Source organism: Salarias fasciatus, chromosome 18 (assembly GCF_902148845.1).
Source record: "Salarias fasciatus chromosome 18, fSalaFa1.1, whole genome shotgun sequence".
Taxonomy (NCBI): Eukaryota; Metazoa; Chordata; class Actinopteri; order Blenniiformes; family Blenniidae; genus Salarias; species Salarias fasciatus.
In genome coordinates this window covers 20,431,098-20,448,300 of record NC_043762.1, presented here as the reverse complement: position 1 = coordinate 20,448,300, position 17,203 = coordinate 20,431,098, and the positions used below count along the sequence as shown (strand labels likewise).

At 47.3% G+C, this 17,203-nt stretch overlaps 2 protein-coding genes across 2 annotated transcripts; both read right to left on the bottom strand.

Moving 5' to 3' along the window:
• Positions 1–683: 683 nt before the first annotated feature.
• cnn2 (calponin 2) lies at positions 684–7,442 on the bottom strand. The gene is made up of 7 exons (XM_030114191.1): positions 7,192–7,442; positions 4,629–4,750; positions 4,467–4,533; positions 4,089–4,226; positions 3,887–4,003; positions 2,271–2,417; positions 684–2,026 (listed from the first exon to the last, which is right to left on the bottom strand). The coding sequence occupies exons 1-7, from the start codon at positions 7,252–7,254 to the stop codon at positions 1,721–1,723; spliced, it is 960 nt and encodes a 319-aa protein (XP_029970051.1). The 5' UTR covers positions 7,255–7,442; the 3' UTR covers positions 684–1,720.
• A 3,290-nt stretch (positions 7,443–10,732) lies between these two features.
• Positions 10,733–15,416, bottom strand: crsp7 (cofactor required for Sp1 transcriptional activation, subunit 7). The gene is made up of 3 exons (XM_030114185.1): positions 15,080–15,416; positions 14,044–14,118; positions 10,733–13,951 (listed from the first exon to the last, which is right to left on the bottom strand). The coding sequence occupies exons 1-3, from the start codon at positions 15,149–15,151 to the stop codon at positions 12,293–12,295; spliced, it is 1,806 nt and encodes a 601-aa protein (XP_029970045.1). The 5' UTR covers positions 15,152–15,416; the 3' UTR covers positions 10,733–12,292.
• Between the last annotated feature and the right edge of the window lie 1,787 nt (positions 15,417–17,203).

Here is a 17,203-nt window from a genome sequence, read left to right as displayed (position 1 = left end):
AAGTACACACATCTGTATGGAAAACAGAAAGCAAAACACTTTTACAGTAAAGCTACTGATGAAACTTTTTGACTTTCAAGAAGTGAAAGCGAAGAAACTCAGTCTGAAATGTGGTATTTTACCTCCAAATGGGATAATCATGATTCCAAATACACATCAGGGATATATTTATAAGCTGACATTTTTACTGTCACTAGTTTTAAAGTTAAACAGGAAACTTTTTCAAACGTTGATATGTTTGAAGTCGTACAGGTTGGCAGTAAGCAGAACCTATCTGAAAAGTATTGCACAGGATTTTGAACATGCATTACGGGACTGTTTGGCCTGTTGTACTTTCACTGTGAGAATGTTGTGGATTTATGTTTCTGTGCAGTTTGCACGTCCTTTAACTTGAGCTTCCTCCCACAGTCCTAAAACCTGCATGTGAGGTTAACTGGTGGTTCTTAATCGGCTGCAGATGTTTGGCTGTCTCTGTGGTCATCCTGCACATCGTCTGATCAGATCAGCAACAACTATATGAAGCAGCAGAGAAGATGGAAGTGAGTGATAAAGTCACAGTATCTTTAGTTCTGGTCAAGTATAATTTAATGGTATTGGAGAAGTCATTATGAGTCTTTTTCTCACTTCCTGTTCCTCTAAGGTCACTAAGGTGAAGGTGTTTTAACAAAGAAGAAAATCAGACATAACGAATACACCATTTTATTACATGGTACTCACAAAATACAACTCAATTCAAACTTTGTTTCACATTGATATAAAGATTATTCCAGAGGGAAAAAAAAACATATACTCCAATACCGAATATTATTCAGGCAAAGGTAAAAAAAAAAAACAAAAAAAACAGCCTGCTATCAAATCACAAAAACCCATAAATAAAATAATCAAATACTAAAACAGGATTGGTGCGTGTGGCAGCCAGCGATGAAGGGTGAGCGAGCTCATCACGGCTCAGCACGCTGGCTTGGAATGTTCCAACTTTATTAATGTTTAATCCACTTCTCCCCCCAGCTGAGTTTAGTCCAAAGAAAACAAGCCTCTCTCCTGCTGGAATGGTTATAAAAACTACATCTCCTCCATTTACAAAAAAAGGATTAGGAAATAATAATAATAATAATAAAACAAGAGAGAGAGAGAAAACTTGAACTGACACTGGTTTGTTCCTTTTACTGTCTTAACACCTGAAATCATTGGTTCATGTTTGACCAATACTGAAGAGATGAAGAAGCTACCGGAGAACCAACAGAGACAAAGACACATACATTCTCATTCACAGGAGTCGTTTTTTTACACAGACGATACAGGAACAAAGTGTGGGCCTTTTCCTCAAAGTGACAGGTTTTAAAAAAAAGAAAATCTCCCTAAGGTTTTAGTCTGTGTTGCCCTTTAAAAAAAAAAAACAATTAAAACGAAACCAAAAATAAAAGGGATCTCCCTTCATGTAACGAATGATTCAGCAGAAAAACACTGGCAGAGAGATGTGGGGCTTTGGCACTTTAAAACAAACAAAACAATCCCTGGGATACACAGCTGACGGCCTCCGTGGTCACTCTGAATATTATAAAACAACAGAAATACAATTCATGATATGTTTAGAGATGGTTTTACAAAAAAAAAGGGGTAAGAAAATAGTTTCATACAATACTCAAAAAAGGACATGACCTAAAATAAAAGGCGCACTATCCTGTCGATACATGACATAAGCCACCTTGAGGTTTTCTTCTCAGTAATCCGTCCCGTCCTCCGGGTACGCCTGCTCCTCCTCCTGGTAGCCTTGGTAACCCTCGTCCTGGTAGTCGGGGATGTAGTCGCGGGCGCCGCCGGCCCCGTTCTGGTCGCCGGCGCTCTCCCCGGCCTTGGGACAGTACTTGGGGTCGTAGATCTGCCGCGGCAGGCCGAAGTTCTGCCCCGCCTGGTTGGCCCCGTCCCTGTAGCCCATCTGCAGCGACATGCTGCTGTTGTCGCACTTTTCGGTGCCCAGCCTGGCGTTGTAGATGAAGCGCCTCGTTCCCGGTGCCATCATCCCGGCCTGCAGCCCGGAAAAAAAGAAAGAAGAGTCGGCTGCTTTTCTGGAATTACGTAACAATCCTTCAAAAAAAAAAACAAACCACTGATTACACGTGATCAAGGAGCAGCTCTCCAGCAGTTTACAGTTTTCTTCAAGACCGAACATGAGGGCAGTTTACAGCAGTGGCTGAATGCCCCGGGGACTCTTTCCTCTCAGCAGGCCTGTAATAGTGAGTTTACGAGGAGCTGGAGACACGAAGCCGCACCTGACTGGCTCCCTTGTTGGTGCCCATCTGCAGCCCGATGGTGGAGTTGTCCATGGGGACCTGGACCGGCGCTTTGGGGTCGTATAAGAGCCTCCTGGTGCCGTACGCGCTCATCCCGCTCTGACTGGCACACTTGTTGGTTCCCATCTGCAAAACAAAAACAGGAAGCTGCTCTCACACTCCGATCATGAGGGGGATTGAGAAAACTCAATTTAAACTACTGTGCTTCTGCATGTTTTTGTTCACAGAAGGTCTCTGTGGACCGACGGGACAATAAGTAATCTAATAAAGTCATTTTGATCAGATATGAGGGAGCGGAGGAGGTGGCGTATCCCTGTTTATTCCCCCTCAGAGTCTCTGGATAAACATTTCCATGTGACGCTCTTTACGCAGTGATCCGAGTGAAACGGCAGGAGCGAAGCCCGACGTGTCGCTGCAGGATTCGGAGACGTTATCTCCGCTCCGCGGTCGGACTGGGAGCCAGGAGGGAGTTTCTTTAGAGCTGAGAGTTCAAAACAAACACGGCAGGCTCGCTCAGTGCGGTTCACTAATCCATCTCCGCTGCTGGCAGCCGTCCAGGTGAAACTGGAGGAGGACTCATGCATACGTGTTGCACAAGAATACATTCCCGGTGCAGAGCATGATGGGATTGATCCGCTGACAGAATCTGAAGATAAGGCAGCTCATCGATCTGATCTCTCAGTAAAGTGGCCTTGTCAACACACACACACACACACACACACACACCCCGTCAGTGTCGTGTGTTTGTATAATTACAACCTGAGGCGAACGTGTCGAGCTTGAGCCGTACGATGACTCAAAGACGGCTGGAAAAGAAGAAGCATTGTTGTCGGCGTGCCGCCGTTTGAGCGGCCGTCATAACGTCTGACATCTTTCCTGGCGTTACAACAACAAAACACAAAGGCCGGAGAGGCAGCGAGGCACAAAGAGCAGCTCTGACGGGAGCATGAGGTCATGAGACGAGCAGCTCCTCCATCACGGCTTCACTTCAGCCTCGCAGCACCGACTCATGCCCAAACTCAGAAACGCCTCCTCTGTCCGCGCTTTAAGGTTTAAAGTCTTTCCTGCTTTTCGCATCAGAATTAATAAGGACAGTAAAAAGTAGCATACTGTCAACAAAGCTTTGTATGTCCATTTCGATACTTTAATCTGTCACTGAGATCATTGAAACATTTTTACTAAGATACTTCCTGGATCCATCTCGACGTTATGACCACATTATTCACTAGAAAGACGAGTACATGGAAACTATGCGCGATGAGTGTCATCAGCAGCAGCAGGATGGGAGTGAAAGGTGACGGCGTTCTGAGTTTGGATTATTTTCCCTTCCCTCCTCTCCTGGCCGCCAGCTGCTGGAGACGCCTGCAAGGATCCGAGGACGTCTGGAGGTGTTTGTTTTGGTTGATCAGGGCGTGCCACTCTGTTTGCTGTCAGATAGATTCCAGTTCTCGCCGTATGTCAGGCTGACATTTTACCTCGGCTACGACTCCCCTCTCAGCTGGAAGCCCCTCCCCCTCTGCTGGTTTACTTCCCTGCTAGTTCTTTGTTTTTATAAAGAATAAACGTCATTGAACACTTTGTTCTGCGTGTTTTACCTGCAGGCCGATGACGCACTGTCCACCTTTCAGCTTCTCTTCGTCGAACATGCGCTCCTGTTTTTCGGCGTACTTCACCCCGATGTCGACCCTCGACTGGCAGCCTTTGGTCTTGGCCTGCGGCGGGAAGACAGAATGAGCGCCGGACGCTCCCAGGGCGCGTGGCCGACGGGGCCGCGGCGCGGCGGCGCTCCGGACTCACCATGCTGGCGAGGGCGAGCAGCGTCGTCTGGACCTGCGTCATGTTGCCGTTCTCGAACAGGTCGTTGGCTTCGAAGATGTCGTGCGGCTTCAGGCCGTACGCCGTGATGGCCGAGATGAAGTGGGTCAGGTTCTCCAGCTGAGACGAGATCAGGCTGAGGTTTACTCTTACAGAATACAAACCCGAGGACTTTTCAGCTCGTGGAATGATCCAGCGATCAGCTAATCCACGGCACACACGGGCGTGACGCTTCAGCCCGTCTTGAAAAGCAAGCTCATTGATTGTGACTCATTCAGTAGAGAGCGGCTCGCAGACTGCAGAGTCGGAGAATGACTGAGCAGAAGAACATCCTGAAAGGTGTGTCAGCGGCCGACTCACCTGGTGCCAGTTCAGAGACGACTGGTTGATCTTTTTCACCGAGCCAGGCTGAAGTTTGTTGATAAGCCTGAGAAAGAACAAAGCAAATAAAATACATGAAAACGAGAATTTGAGAGTTTTTGGTTTGATGAGAGGAACTTTTCTGAAGACGGCTCGACTCACTCGCACAGAATGACTCCGCTCTTCAGGCCTTTCTGGAAGTCGGGGCCGATGGACAAGCCGGTGATCTCCTCGATCCACAGCCGCAGCTCCTCCTCCTTCTGGACATCGTACTTCTGTGCGATCTGGACGAGAAAAAACAAAAAACTTTAATTAAAACACTAAAACGAGAGAGAGAGATCCAGTCAGTTCATTTTTGTTTCCATCTTCTGGTACTTCGCTTAAGAAAGAAAAAAGAAACCTACACGGGTCCTAATTAAAAACTGAACAATCTGACCTTTGGAAAATCTCTGCGGTTTCTCGTGAGCCGCTCTCGCCTTATAATCAGAGGCGCAACATAAAATTAGAGGACGGCTCTGTAATTTTAGATCCTTCTTTTGCTCCAATGCTTGTTTTAAATGTTTAAACTTTGTATTAGCTATTTGTTGCTTTACAAAATGGAATGTCGCTGCAATCTGACACCTTCCTCGTCCTCTAATTACCAATATACCTGCGTGTGTAAACACAGCGACGTTTCTAACCTTAAATGGCAGGAAGGTCAACAGGCCATTTTTTTTCTTAGACTGAATGTCGTCACACCGAGTGACTCAAGTTTTTATTATCAGGCTAAAAGATAGTGACACAATACTCTAATAAACTTCAGATAACCTCAGTCTGACGACTGAGCTGCGTTTGTAACAATAACACAGCTGCTGATAACTGAACCGAGATGATTCACCGTGGTCTCCAGGAGTTTATTACGTATTTATTACGGCGCTATCACGGCTCACGGCCTTGCGCCGGCTCCTCTCGCTCCCTTAACGTCTCAATCCCTCAGAAATACAAGAGAGAAACAGAAAAAGGTGACACCGAGTCAACCTCAGACGCACACAAACACGGATATCCTGTTTAGTAAACTCAGCTCTCCCGGCAGCACAGGAAGGCGCTTTCTGCTGAAGGCTGGCTGAGTTTTAAAGCCCAGACTCGACACAAAGAGGGACTTTCTGGTCAAGGCGCCACTGTTGAGGTGTTGCTCAGATTTATAAGCCTTTCTGATTGATACCATAATCACGGGTCACGGCGGCTCTGAAAGGAGTCTTTCAAACTGAAGGCAGAAAGTCCAGACAGGTCCAGGTTTCTTCCGGGGAAGGTGTTGAAACTAACTCTCCAGACAGCGTCTCTCTGTCGTGAGGCCGAGCAGACACCGCGGCTCGACGGGCCTCCGGCCTCACAGCTGGCTGCACTTTGAAGGAACGTCCATCTTCTAATTACGCTCTCTATAGTCAGCCAAACAACTGTAGCTATTTTAATTGACCACTAAGTGAATCTGGAGAGAAGTAATTTGCCGTGACAAGCAAGGAATTCCCCCTCAACCGACGAGCAGGCCCGACCGTGGGATGAATGGATCGACACTGCGTCTGCTTTGTGTCCAAACTTTGATGATTTGATCCATTAACAAAGAGCCGGTGAAGCGTGAGTGGAGGGGAGGGGGGGGGGGGGTCAACACACCTTCCACTGCTTCACATTTCACACTGAGGGGCTACGTCACAGGAAATACCACTCAAGTGAGCATCATTCCTGCAGCTTCACCCTCTCCCCCACTCTCAGGGCCACCGGCAGCAACAGACAGAGGAAATCTCCAGGCTTTCTTTATTCCAGGCACATGTTGTTCTGTGGAGACGAAGCTTTGGGGAGGGGACATGACCCCCCCCCCCCCCCCCCCCCCCCCCCCCCTTCCTCTCCCATACAAGGGCACAGCTGAGGAATGCAAATGGAAAAAACTAAAAGAATCAGCTGCAACACACTGCATGCTGGAGTTTAGAAAAGTTGAGACAGAGCAGTGAGAAGTGAGGTGTGTGTGATCAGCTTTGGGTTTTCAGTGAATCCGGATGTTCAGTCGAGCCCAAATAAACAGGGTGCTTGAAAGCAAACCTCTTGGCTTGTGTGGTTTCAGTCTCAGTCAACACTTAGGAGGGGTTTTTTTTTTTCTTTAACAGAATAAAGAAAAAGGGGAGGTGTCATTCCCTGCACTGGTCTGAGTGAGAAAGCAGCAGCAGAAGAGAGGAAGTAGGAAAGTATTCTTGCAATTTGACAGAGAAATGAATCTCCTGGTCTGAGGAGGGAGAATTACATTATCTCTAATGCGGGTCACGGCGCAGGACGCAGGGCCGAGCGGGGACAAAACAAAGTGCTGCAAATAACAAATCTGCCACAGCGACATAGCAGTGTGCCAGGAGGGACAACGCCCATACTGCGCTCTTTTCTCTTTTCCCTTTTTTTCCCCTTTAAAGTGAGTTTTTGAGCCATTAAAGAGCAAATAACACTCAAGTCAAACTCTAAATGTAAAACACAAACACAAAGATATTTTTAAAACTTCTTCCAACAAAAAATATGCGAGACTTCATATTAATGTTTATTTAACCTTCAAAAAGCGCTTTCCTCCACCTTTTCACCTGGCGCGCGCATTAAAAATGGACGCCAGGTGACTCTCGTGAGCGCGCGCGGAGAAACTACAGCGATATGGAGATGTCATCTCTTTATATTGTAAAATATTTAAAAAAAAACATATATTTACACACACACGTACCTTGTTTTTGACCTCCGCCGTAAGTCCGTACAAGGGCCCTTTGTTAAATTGGCTCGTAGACATGATCCAGTTTGATGCGACGTTCCTGTGTGGAGTTTAAGAAGTTCAAGAAACACCTTCTCGAGGATGAAAACTGCGCTAAATCGTCTCGGACTTTCTCTTCCAATGAGGCCTCACACTCCACTAAATACTTCCTTTCTTTTTTACAGCCGCCAATAGCAGCGCCGTGTCAAAGAGTTCGCTCCGGTGGTCAAGATGCTTCACTGCTCCTGCGTCAGCGAGACGGTTCCTCTTATTACCGGGAGACTCGTGAATATTCAACACTTCAAGAACAGACACGCCTTCGCGCTCATTAAACACCTAAACAAAAATGCAGGAAAGGCGCAAGTGAAGGCTGTGTCCATCTTTCTCTGTTGATTTGATCAGCTCTAGTTCTCTCAGATCATTGGTTTGATAAATTGGTAATTTCAGAAAAATAGATCCAAGCATTCACACATAATCTGGGATTCAAACAGTGCAGTGAGTGAATCAATGCTCCACTTCTCTAACTTAAAAAAATCTGCTTTATCGAGGTACATCTATCAGAGGGCAGACGTAGAGAAACATATGCAGTCATTCACACCTAAGAGCAATTTAGAGTCACTAATTAACCTACCAGTCATATTTTATAATCATGGAAGAAAGTCAAAGTGATGAGAGATAGACTAGTTTCGGTTTACGCCCTTTAGACTGGTTCCACAGCAGATGAACTTTCTGCCATAACCGAGATTGCTGTCATCCACAGTGAGCTGGGACTCAGCAAGCCTCCACCCTGAACAGTCTTGAGCCGTACAGAAGAGAAGAACATATGTTCAGCACTTAACGCTCCAATGGAGGCAGGTGTCATGCCGACGCAGGGTTCAGTCTCTAGGACACTTCAGCATGGGGAGAACTGGAATCGACCAACAAACTTCCGCTCTATTAACCCAGCCCCCGTCACATAATGTTACTCAGCGGGCAAATCTTTGACTCTAATGATCATTATCTAACATGAAAGAGATTTTGAAGTTTTGATATTCAACTTTTGAAACGAAGTGGGTAAATGGTGATGCTCACAAAGCGATAAAATCACATTTCTAACATTTGGTCCTTAAAATGTGGCAGTTCTTAACTTGGTGTTTGGATATTTTTGAGACTTGTGGTATTACAGACTAATCAAAAACAAAATCATAAGACACTTTTTGAAATCGAGAGCTCCTGTTTCATGTTATTGAGTCCACCTCCGTTTGCTTCCACGATATTTTAAAAATCTTTGAAACCACTTCCTTTAATGAGATACCATCTCCCCCCTCCAATCTCAGCGCAGTGACGAGAACGTGCGCGCCGCACCGCTCCCGGAAGTCCGCGGAGATGCTCCTCTCGGCCCTCCTCTGCACTCTCTGGCTCTGAGCGCGGTCAATCGATCCTTGGCCCCGCCCCTCCCTTTCTCTCCTTAGGTTGCGATTTATATCAAAAACTCCATATATGGAAGGAAACGTCCCAAATTCCTGCGCGGTGGGAGTGATCCAGCGGTCCCGCCCTGCATTCCAGACGAGCAGTGGACCAGACACATAGTCGCACTTTTCTGAGTCACGTTGGAGGTAAAAAAAAAAAAAGAAGTGTGCAGAAGTTGAAGTTGAAGTTAGTAAGATGAGCTCCCGAGGTGATGTAATGTCGATGTGGAGATAATGACTTCTGTTGGCAGAGCAGCATCGGTCAAAGTCCTCCTGGATGCTGTACAGAGCAAATAACACCGAGTCTTCACATATTAATGACAGTGTTAAAACCGAGTTATGTCTATTATTTCAACACTGAAGCTACTTTCATTTCCTAGGGACACAAAATGAAGAAGAAAAAAAAAATCCCACATTGGTCCAGAGTAAGAGGGAGTGTGAGGAATGACTGAGCGAACAGTTTCTGTTGAAAATGACACATCCTGACATCCAGCTGTTGTTTCAGATCAGTCAGCAGCAGCGGGGCTGTCAGCCAGTCTGTCATTTCAGTCACTCACTGTTTGACAGAAAATAGCTTCGATGTGTTTTCCTCAGGAAGCTTGATCTCATGTCTGAAACAGATTTCTGACAGCACACTGGACATACTGGATCTTCAACAGCTTTTCCTTGGAAAGTCTGTTCAGGTCACTTTATGTTACACTTTTACTTAAATATTCATTCTATTCAAGGTCTCAAAACATCTGTAAACTTGTGGTGAAATACTTAAGTTCTTCCATTCATTTAAGAAAACCTAAAGAGAACTTTAATACTGCTGTATAAAAAGACATATTTGATTTTAAAAAGTTTGTGATTCAGCTCATGTGGAGCATGATCAATTCACACTGATAAATGAACAGTTGTAGGAATTTTCTAATGAAGTTGACACTTCAAGTAGACATCCACAAATCCTGTTTGATAGTGAGAAGCCTCAGACTACTAAACATGACAGTAAACGGAACATCTCAATATATTGTTTGAGATCTCCAGGTATTTCTCGAAGCTTTAGAGTATGTTGCTTCAAAGTTAGGTGTTTTACAGATTCCCCCCCCCCCTCCCCCCCCCCCCCCCCCCCCCCCCCACTGATTCCATTGAAGTCTCATTTAATATATCTTAAAGAGACACTATTTAAAGTTTAAGTAACAACTCTGTTGTACATTAGATGGCAGCATTGAGTCACTACCACAGTTCACATTTGGCTGTTCCTGGTGTGTGAAAATGTCCCTACACTCAAAATACAAGACCTTTAATCAGTGTTCACGTTGACTCAATACGCCATCTTATGGTGAAAACTTATACTGCAACACTAAACTAACTGGTAAACAAGTAAATCACATAACCTTCAAAATAAAATGGTTGTTTAACCAAATTTGACTTATTAACATTTGATTGCAATACTTCTTTTTTTTGTTTAATATATGGTAGTTACTTTCCCACCCTTCATCTTTAAGCAACAGATTTAAAGTCTGCTTCTGTCTAAAGCCAGACAGGCTGTTCAGAAACGTCTGACCTGACGTCAACGCGCTCAGAAACATCTGTAAACACCAGACGACCTCATCCAGGTGTGCGAGCGCACCGGTTCAGTCTGGCAGTAAAACCCACCCGAGGGATGCGGTTACTCATCCTGTGCATGTGACGGCATTGCGTCCGCTCATCCGCCGGGTGACGTAGTCCCACGCCCCCGGGCCGATCCAACAAGTAGCAACACACAGAATCTGTTTAGGAAAATAGTTCCATCACACGCAGACGACGTGCTCCACCGCATGGATACACCAGGTCGGTACAACTCCGCCACATGCATCCACCCATCTCCACCTCGGGGAGCAGAGAGACGCCAATTAACCTGCGGGAGGAAAACAAGTGCGCCTAGAGAATACTGCAAGCTGCTGCAAGGCGGCCGAACGGAGCAGGAGTCACAGCAGCCAGCTGAGATTTGGATCATTTTTATTTTTCCAAACATTTGAGAGATGTTAAACACTGAACAAATAAAGATGCCCCGTCACAACTCCAGAAAAACAGATTCTCGTCAACCGCTTGAAGCACTTTTCCTTTATTGCCAGCTGTGTTGTGCAGCTTCTCATTGTCTGCAGCGTCGCCCTTGCTCCGTCAGTGTGTACAAAAAGTAACCGGGAAGAAAAAAAAAAAAAGGAAAAAAAAAACGGTGCATATACCAGCGTCGTAATAATCTGGGATTTGGACTTCTCACATAAACTCAGCTCTGGAGAGGCGTGTTTAATGTTTGTTTTTAATGCGGAATCAAACCCAGATTGACCGTTTTTCACCAAGGCACATTGGTAGGGATGGACGAGTGAACGATGAGCGGATCATGCGAGTGGCGCTGACCCGAGAGCGTAAAGGGAATCCAAACTCACTGATTAGGTTGTTTGTCACATGGAAAATGCAGAGAATATGCGACACTCGCAGCTTTTGGGTTGAACAATCAAGTTTTTTTGTCTCCAAGTCGGCGTGTTTCGGGGGGGATGGGGGGGGCGGGGGCTCGCTGTTCGCACCCGGAGTACAAACGAGACGTCGGCTTCGGCGTCCCGAACATTCGTTAAGGCTGCTGAACTCGGCAGAACGCGGTTGGGGGGGGGGGGGGGGGGGGATTCCAGAAGGGAAAGGAATATCTACAGGAATGGAAACAAAGTGCACTCCAGCATTCACACATCCGTAAAACCCAAACACTGATCGACGTGAGTGAATTCCACACCGCTGAAGACGGTAAAGTTGGATGGACTGAATCTGAAGTTAGCACCGCACTGTGTCGATGGGACCGTAGCAAACACGACGCCGAGCTTTGATTAATATTAACTTCCGATCAGGAACTGTTTGGTGAAGGGAGTTTGGCTCGTCTCTGGAACATTTTGGCTTCAGGTGGGGTCGGAGCGACAGGTGAGAGGGTGGAGTCTGGAATGTAAATGACCGGATGCGAAGGCCGCTCTTTTCAGACGTTGGTACGCCTCCTCGAGCAATCGGGCTAACAACATGCTGATGCAAACACAGGAGAGAGAGGAAGAATAAGAAAAAGAAAAAAAAAAAAAAACTCTAAAAGAATCTAAAGTTTCTTTGACGGTGTTTGGATGAACATCCCATAAATGAGCTGGTCAAAATAAATAGATGTATACAGGATATGAAATTTATAATTTATTCTTTATATCTCGTAAAGCTTCTTGTAACTGCCGAACATTTGAGAATCGGACGTGTTCGGCTCCGGCTGTGCTAGATGAACTATCAAACCCTCTCTGGGCACCAACGTGGACCGCACAGCTGACCCCCCCACCCCCCCACGGCTCTCCTGGAAAAGGCGTCCCGACGTCGCCTCGCCTCCTCGGCGGTTCTAAGCGCGAACGGAGCGCTTTGCGGCGCGGGCCTCGTGATTTATGTGGCTTTCACTTCGAAACATAAAACAGAAACAGCCCTTGATAACACAAACTCAACTTTTTTTCTTCTTTGTTTTTGTTTTAAAAACCTTTTCATACCAGGATCACAGAGAGAGGAGGAGGAGGAGGAGTTTCGCGTGCCTGCAAAGTGGCGACGGACAAACAAAAAACCACTAAATCTCTGCTGCTTTCTGTTATGGGGGGGGGCGGGGCTCAGTCTAGGCAAACATATGGCAGGATGTTCAGTCTACTGTCGTCCCCGTGAGGGTCCAGTGATATGCACTCTGTCCAGTCGAACCAGGCGCCCTTGCTGTCGTAGCAACCGTTGACGCCGGGCCAGCGCTGCGTGTGTATCCTGTCCAAGTCCTGCTCCGTCAGCGCCCGGCTCACGCCCGGCGTCTCCACGACCGAGTTGTCCGTCTGCAGGACGTGCGTCTTCTTGGCCTCCTTGATCTCCTGCTCTTCCCTTTTCAGATACTCGGACATGAAAAAGTGTGCGCCGGGGGTCTGCACCCCCGAGGAGGAGAGCACGTTGCTCTGCCGGTTCAAGTACGACTGGATGATTTCGTTCCGGGACAGCTCCTTCCAGTTGGCCTGGTGGAAGGGGTTGGGCCCGGGACCCAGGGTGGGGGCGGGCGCGGGTGCGGGCGCGGGGGGCTGCTGTACAGTGCTTTCAGGTCCCTGCCTGGACTGCGCGGGGTCCGGCGTGGGGGCGTCCTCCACGTGCGAGGGCTCCTTATGCAGCGGCTTGATCTGACGCGTGACGGGGTCGAAGGTGATCCGCCGCTCTTTTAACCGCACCGGCTTGCTGGTGTCTTCTAGTTTCTGCCCGTCCAGGTTGACAGAATAGTCTCTCGGTCTGTACTTCCTCCGTTTATGCTCCGAGTTGAGCGCCGGCGTCCCGTCCACGTCATCGACGGCGCCCTCGGCCGCGGGTCGGTGGAGTTCAGAGTTCTGTGGGGGCGGGGAGGGGGAGGGCGACGGGGACTCCAGTGTGGCGGGGGCGTCCGGCGGCGGCGGACAGTGAGGGGCGGGGGCTTCGGATGAGCCCGCCCACTGCGTCGAAGACCTGTGGGAAGAATGTAGCGGCTTGTTGGCGTGAGACCCCCGAGCGGGGGAGGAGGGCAGGGGGGAGTCCCTGGGGGAAGGGCTCGGGACCGGCGTGCCCTTCGGAGCGTACGCCAAGAGGCGCTTCGCCATGGCGTCCTGCTTGGCGCTCCTAGGGCTGGTGGTGAGGCCGCGGGGGCTTTTGGCCTGGTAGCCCCCCCCTCCCCCCTCGTCGAGACGGGCCTGCTGCTGCATCACTGCAACTTTGATCAGGGAGGAAGTGCTCGGGAGCTTGGCCACTCCGGGGGAGCTGGGCCGCGGCTTGACGGCGTTCACTGGGATCCTGGGCATTTTGTCACTATCAAGGTGCTCGACTCGCGATCTGTCGGGAGACGGGACCACCTCCGGGTCGGGTGGGGCGTCCGGGCTGCCCGCCGTCCCGTTGATGGGCAGCGGGGAGACCGAGTTGTCGTACGAAGACAGCTTACAGATCTTTTCCGGTAAATGCACGCCGCTTTCCCTGTGCTCTGCCCGCCGTTTGCGGCTGCCTGATTTCTCCGCTTTCGGCGAGTACGTGTTGTGAACATCATTTCGGATTTTGCCTTCAGGGACACTTTTCCCTGACGCGGGTATCTCCGGAGAAGAGGAATCCGTCCTGCAGGGATGAGAACTGCCATTGGTGGAACCGGGCGTACTCGGGCCCACAGCCTGTCCCGGCTCAATCAGCTTCTGCCAGTTCCTCAAGAGTTTCTTAGCCCGCTTCGCAAGGTCCTCATCCTTCGTCTTCTTTCTCACATCGTTGATCAGCTTCCCAAGTCGCGTTTCCTTTGTGAAAAAAAAATACAATACAAGGAAATCAGACATTAATTCAGCCCCACAATTCCTTAATGGCATTTATGTGCTGCCAATTGTCTTACCTCAAGTGCTTCTTTGGTGATAGGATACTTTTCAAGACAGGCAATTACTTCCAATACAACCACCATATTGCATATCTGGAAAGAAGACAACAGCTTGCATCACTTCACCTTGATGTAAAGCAAATGTTAGACTCTACTCCAACAACCAGCCAGACGAAAAGCAACAGGAGTTTAGGAAAAGTAGATTGCAATGAATATCTTTATAATCCATAATGCCAACAACTGACACTCCGTCGAATACCGAGCAGTAGTCACGATACCGTGAAATAGTTATTTCAATCGCGCTTGCAACGTGTGTAAGGCAGCAAGTTGGCTAACAAGTTAGCCCAGAGGATGCTAGCTCGTCCGTGCTACACAGCGACCCTGCAAAGTAGTGTCAACTCAAGAGAAAATTACAAACGCTTGGACACATTATAATAATCTTAAGAAATTATCATGTCGAAAGCGTGAAAACGTTGGTGTGTCAATGAATCCCTCTGGCTTGGCTGCTATCTACCGTTAGCATTTGACTAACTTGAGAAGGAAGGGTCCGGCTATTTCCTAAAACGTAGCTTCGGCTATTCAAGCTAAAGTTAGCTCGCTAGCTCCCACAGTTTATAATCGTGGATTCATACGCGCAAAACAACCCACGACAAAGCAAATATCATTTCGTGGGACTCTGGGCTAACAGCATACAGGGACGAGAGCTTCCACTGTGAATGTGACTTTTGTGTTCTTAACGTTAGATATGCGGTGACGGTCAGGTTAGCTGCTAGCATGCTAGTCGCCAGCTAGCGCTAAATTACTGCCTGATCCAGGCAACGGTGGTGATGCTAAATTAGCTACCGAACTGTCAAGTCAAGAGCACGTCCCTTCTCAGTCTTTACGACACATTCAACATATCGGTGGCAACCCCGAACACAAAATACAGATAGCGTAAACACCGAGACAATGTTGAACTGACAGCCGTTCGGCTAATCTCAATGTTGACTTTGCCGGAGTGCAGGTAAACAAGCTAATGCTAGCCGCGTAGCCTGCTAGCCGCAGCGGTACTCACATTGCTCTGACTGTCGATGGCCTGCAGCAGCCGGTCCCTCATCTGCTGCGGGGTTGCTGAGACCGTTGTCATTGCCTGTTCGGTGCGATCCGGAGGATGGAGGGAGGAATCCTCCAAAATGTAGAGCGGGTGACAGCGAGGACTCAAAAGCCGCTTCGGGGACACGCCAGGCGCGCGAACAGCATATTCTCCGTGGCCCGCGCGGTGAGTGGAGGCTCGGCGGATCTCACATGTAGTGGGAGCTGCGTGCGCTGCGCTGACCGTCCGCTGCTGCCCCGCTCCGCTCTCACGGCTCACTACCAGCTGCTGGCTCTCCGACGGCCTCCTGCGGCATGCCGGGATACCATGTAGGCGCTCTGACGTCTGCACGCAGCCGGTAAACATCCCTGCGTCAGCCCGCGCTCCTCCTGAGGATCCCCGATCACCCTCCCGAGGACACGGACGGACGGACGGGGACACACACACACACACACACACACACACACACACACACACACACACACACACACACACACACACACACACACACACACAGAGCTATCTCATTAATTGATCTGAACCTGATGGATTAAATAGGTCTCCATGTGATTTGTTTTTATTTCTATTTGTTTCTGTCACAAATTCAAAGGACTCTAAGGTTCATTCTTAAGTTAATTCCTGCTGACAAACTCAATCAATATCTGTGAGCAGGAATAAAACACTGTTCAGTTTAAGTTTCTGATTTCACTGGATGAAGAGCTTTTTTTAAATCATACCATAAATATGTTCAAGTACAGTTAAAAATGTCCAACTTGCAGAAAATAGATTGTTCTACCATTATTGATTCAAAAGCAGCTAATATTTACCATGGATAGCATATATTTTAGACATATATGAGTACACTAAAGGTTTTCTGGACTCTACACTTATTCTAAACTCTAGTTTTCCCACAATATTTTCAATATAAAAGAAGAGCAAACATGAAAAATAACAATATTTGACAATTCTATCTCTATCTTATCCCTATCTACCAGAAAAACTCAAAATCTATTGAAATGTATTTTATTTTAGTGTTCATTTTGTGAAAAACAAACAAGCCTGTTTAAACTCTTTTGAATGTCTGAATCCTAAATGTGTGATTTTTAGTGCTGAACTCTTACTGTCCCATTGTTAACATTTTCTTTCTGTGGTTTCTTTACATCCTTCTGCATCATCTTAAGAAATGTTTGGTTCGTTTTAAAAGTTACCGTTCCAACCTGATTTATCAATTTATTCAACAAAAGGTTGAAATGAGTTTGTTGAAATGGTTCAAGCTGAAGCTTCTCCTCAGCTTTTAGAGTTCATCATTAAAAAAAACCGCTCACAACAATAGAATAGATTAGAATAGATTTTTATTGATCCTTTACAGGTGATTGTTTTCTTTCAGCAGGACACAAACACCAATATCCATTATTAAGTAATAAACATTATATTACATTTTTAAAATGATGTTCAGAAGATGTTTGTCTTTGTTTTACTCAAAATCATGAGGGTTTTTTTGTTTTGTTTTGTTTTTTGCATGGCTCTTTCTTCATTGCTCCATTTGGCCAGCAGGTGGCGCCCTCAAACATCTGCAGGAGGAGCCCAGCAGCACGGATCAGCAAGTTTCTGGGCCTGAGAGCAGCTCAGGACAAGGGAACCAGGCCGAGGAGTCATTCAAGGTGGTCACACACTGTGCACAACGGGAAACTGCTTTCTAAATTTAATCCGCTCAGCAGGGCGTTTTAAGAATCGTGGTGTATTTCCACACCAGTTTACCAAAAAGTTTCTTCAAATAAAATGTAGATTGATGAGTCCTATTGTGCTTCGTCTAACTGTGGGTCGTTGAGGGCTGAAGCCGACTGACCTCAGGTCGCTGGAATGTCTTTGACTGGGAAGCAGACAGAGTCTCTGACTCCACAGCTGACAGGCACAATAAGGAGACCTGAACAAGCAGTGCTATAAACAGACGGTGGAGTAAATACGCCACTCGGCTCGGTCAGAAAGGTTACAGGCAACTATTTCCCAAAAGCTGGCTATTTTAGTTCGACTATCCACCCAAAGTAAGCTCAACATTTTGCCGGAAAGTTTAAAGAAGTAGAATTTTAAAATGTTAAAAAAATATAT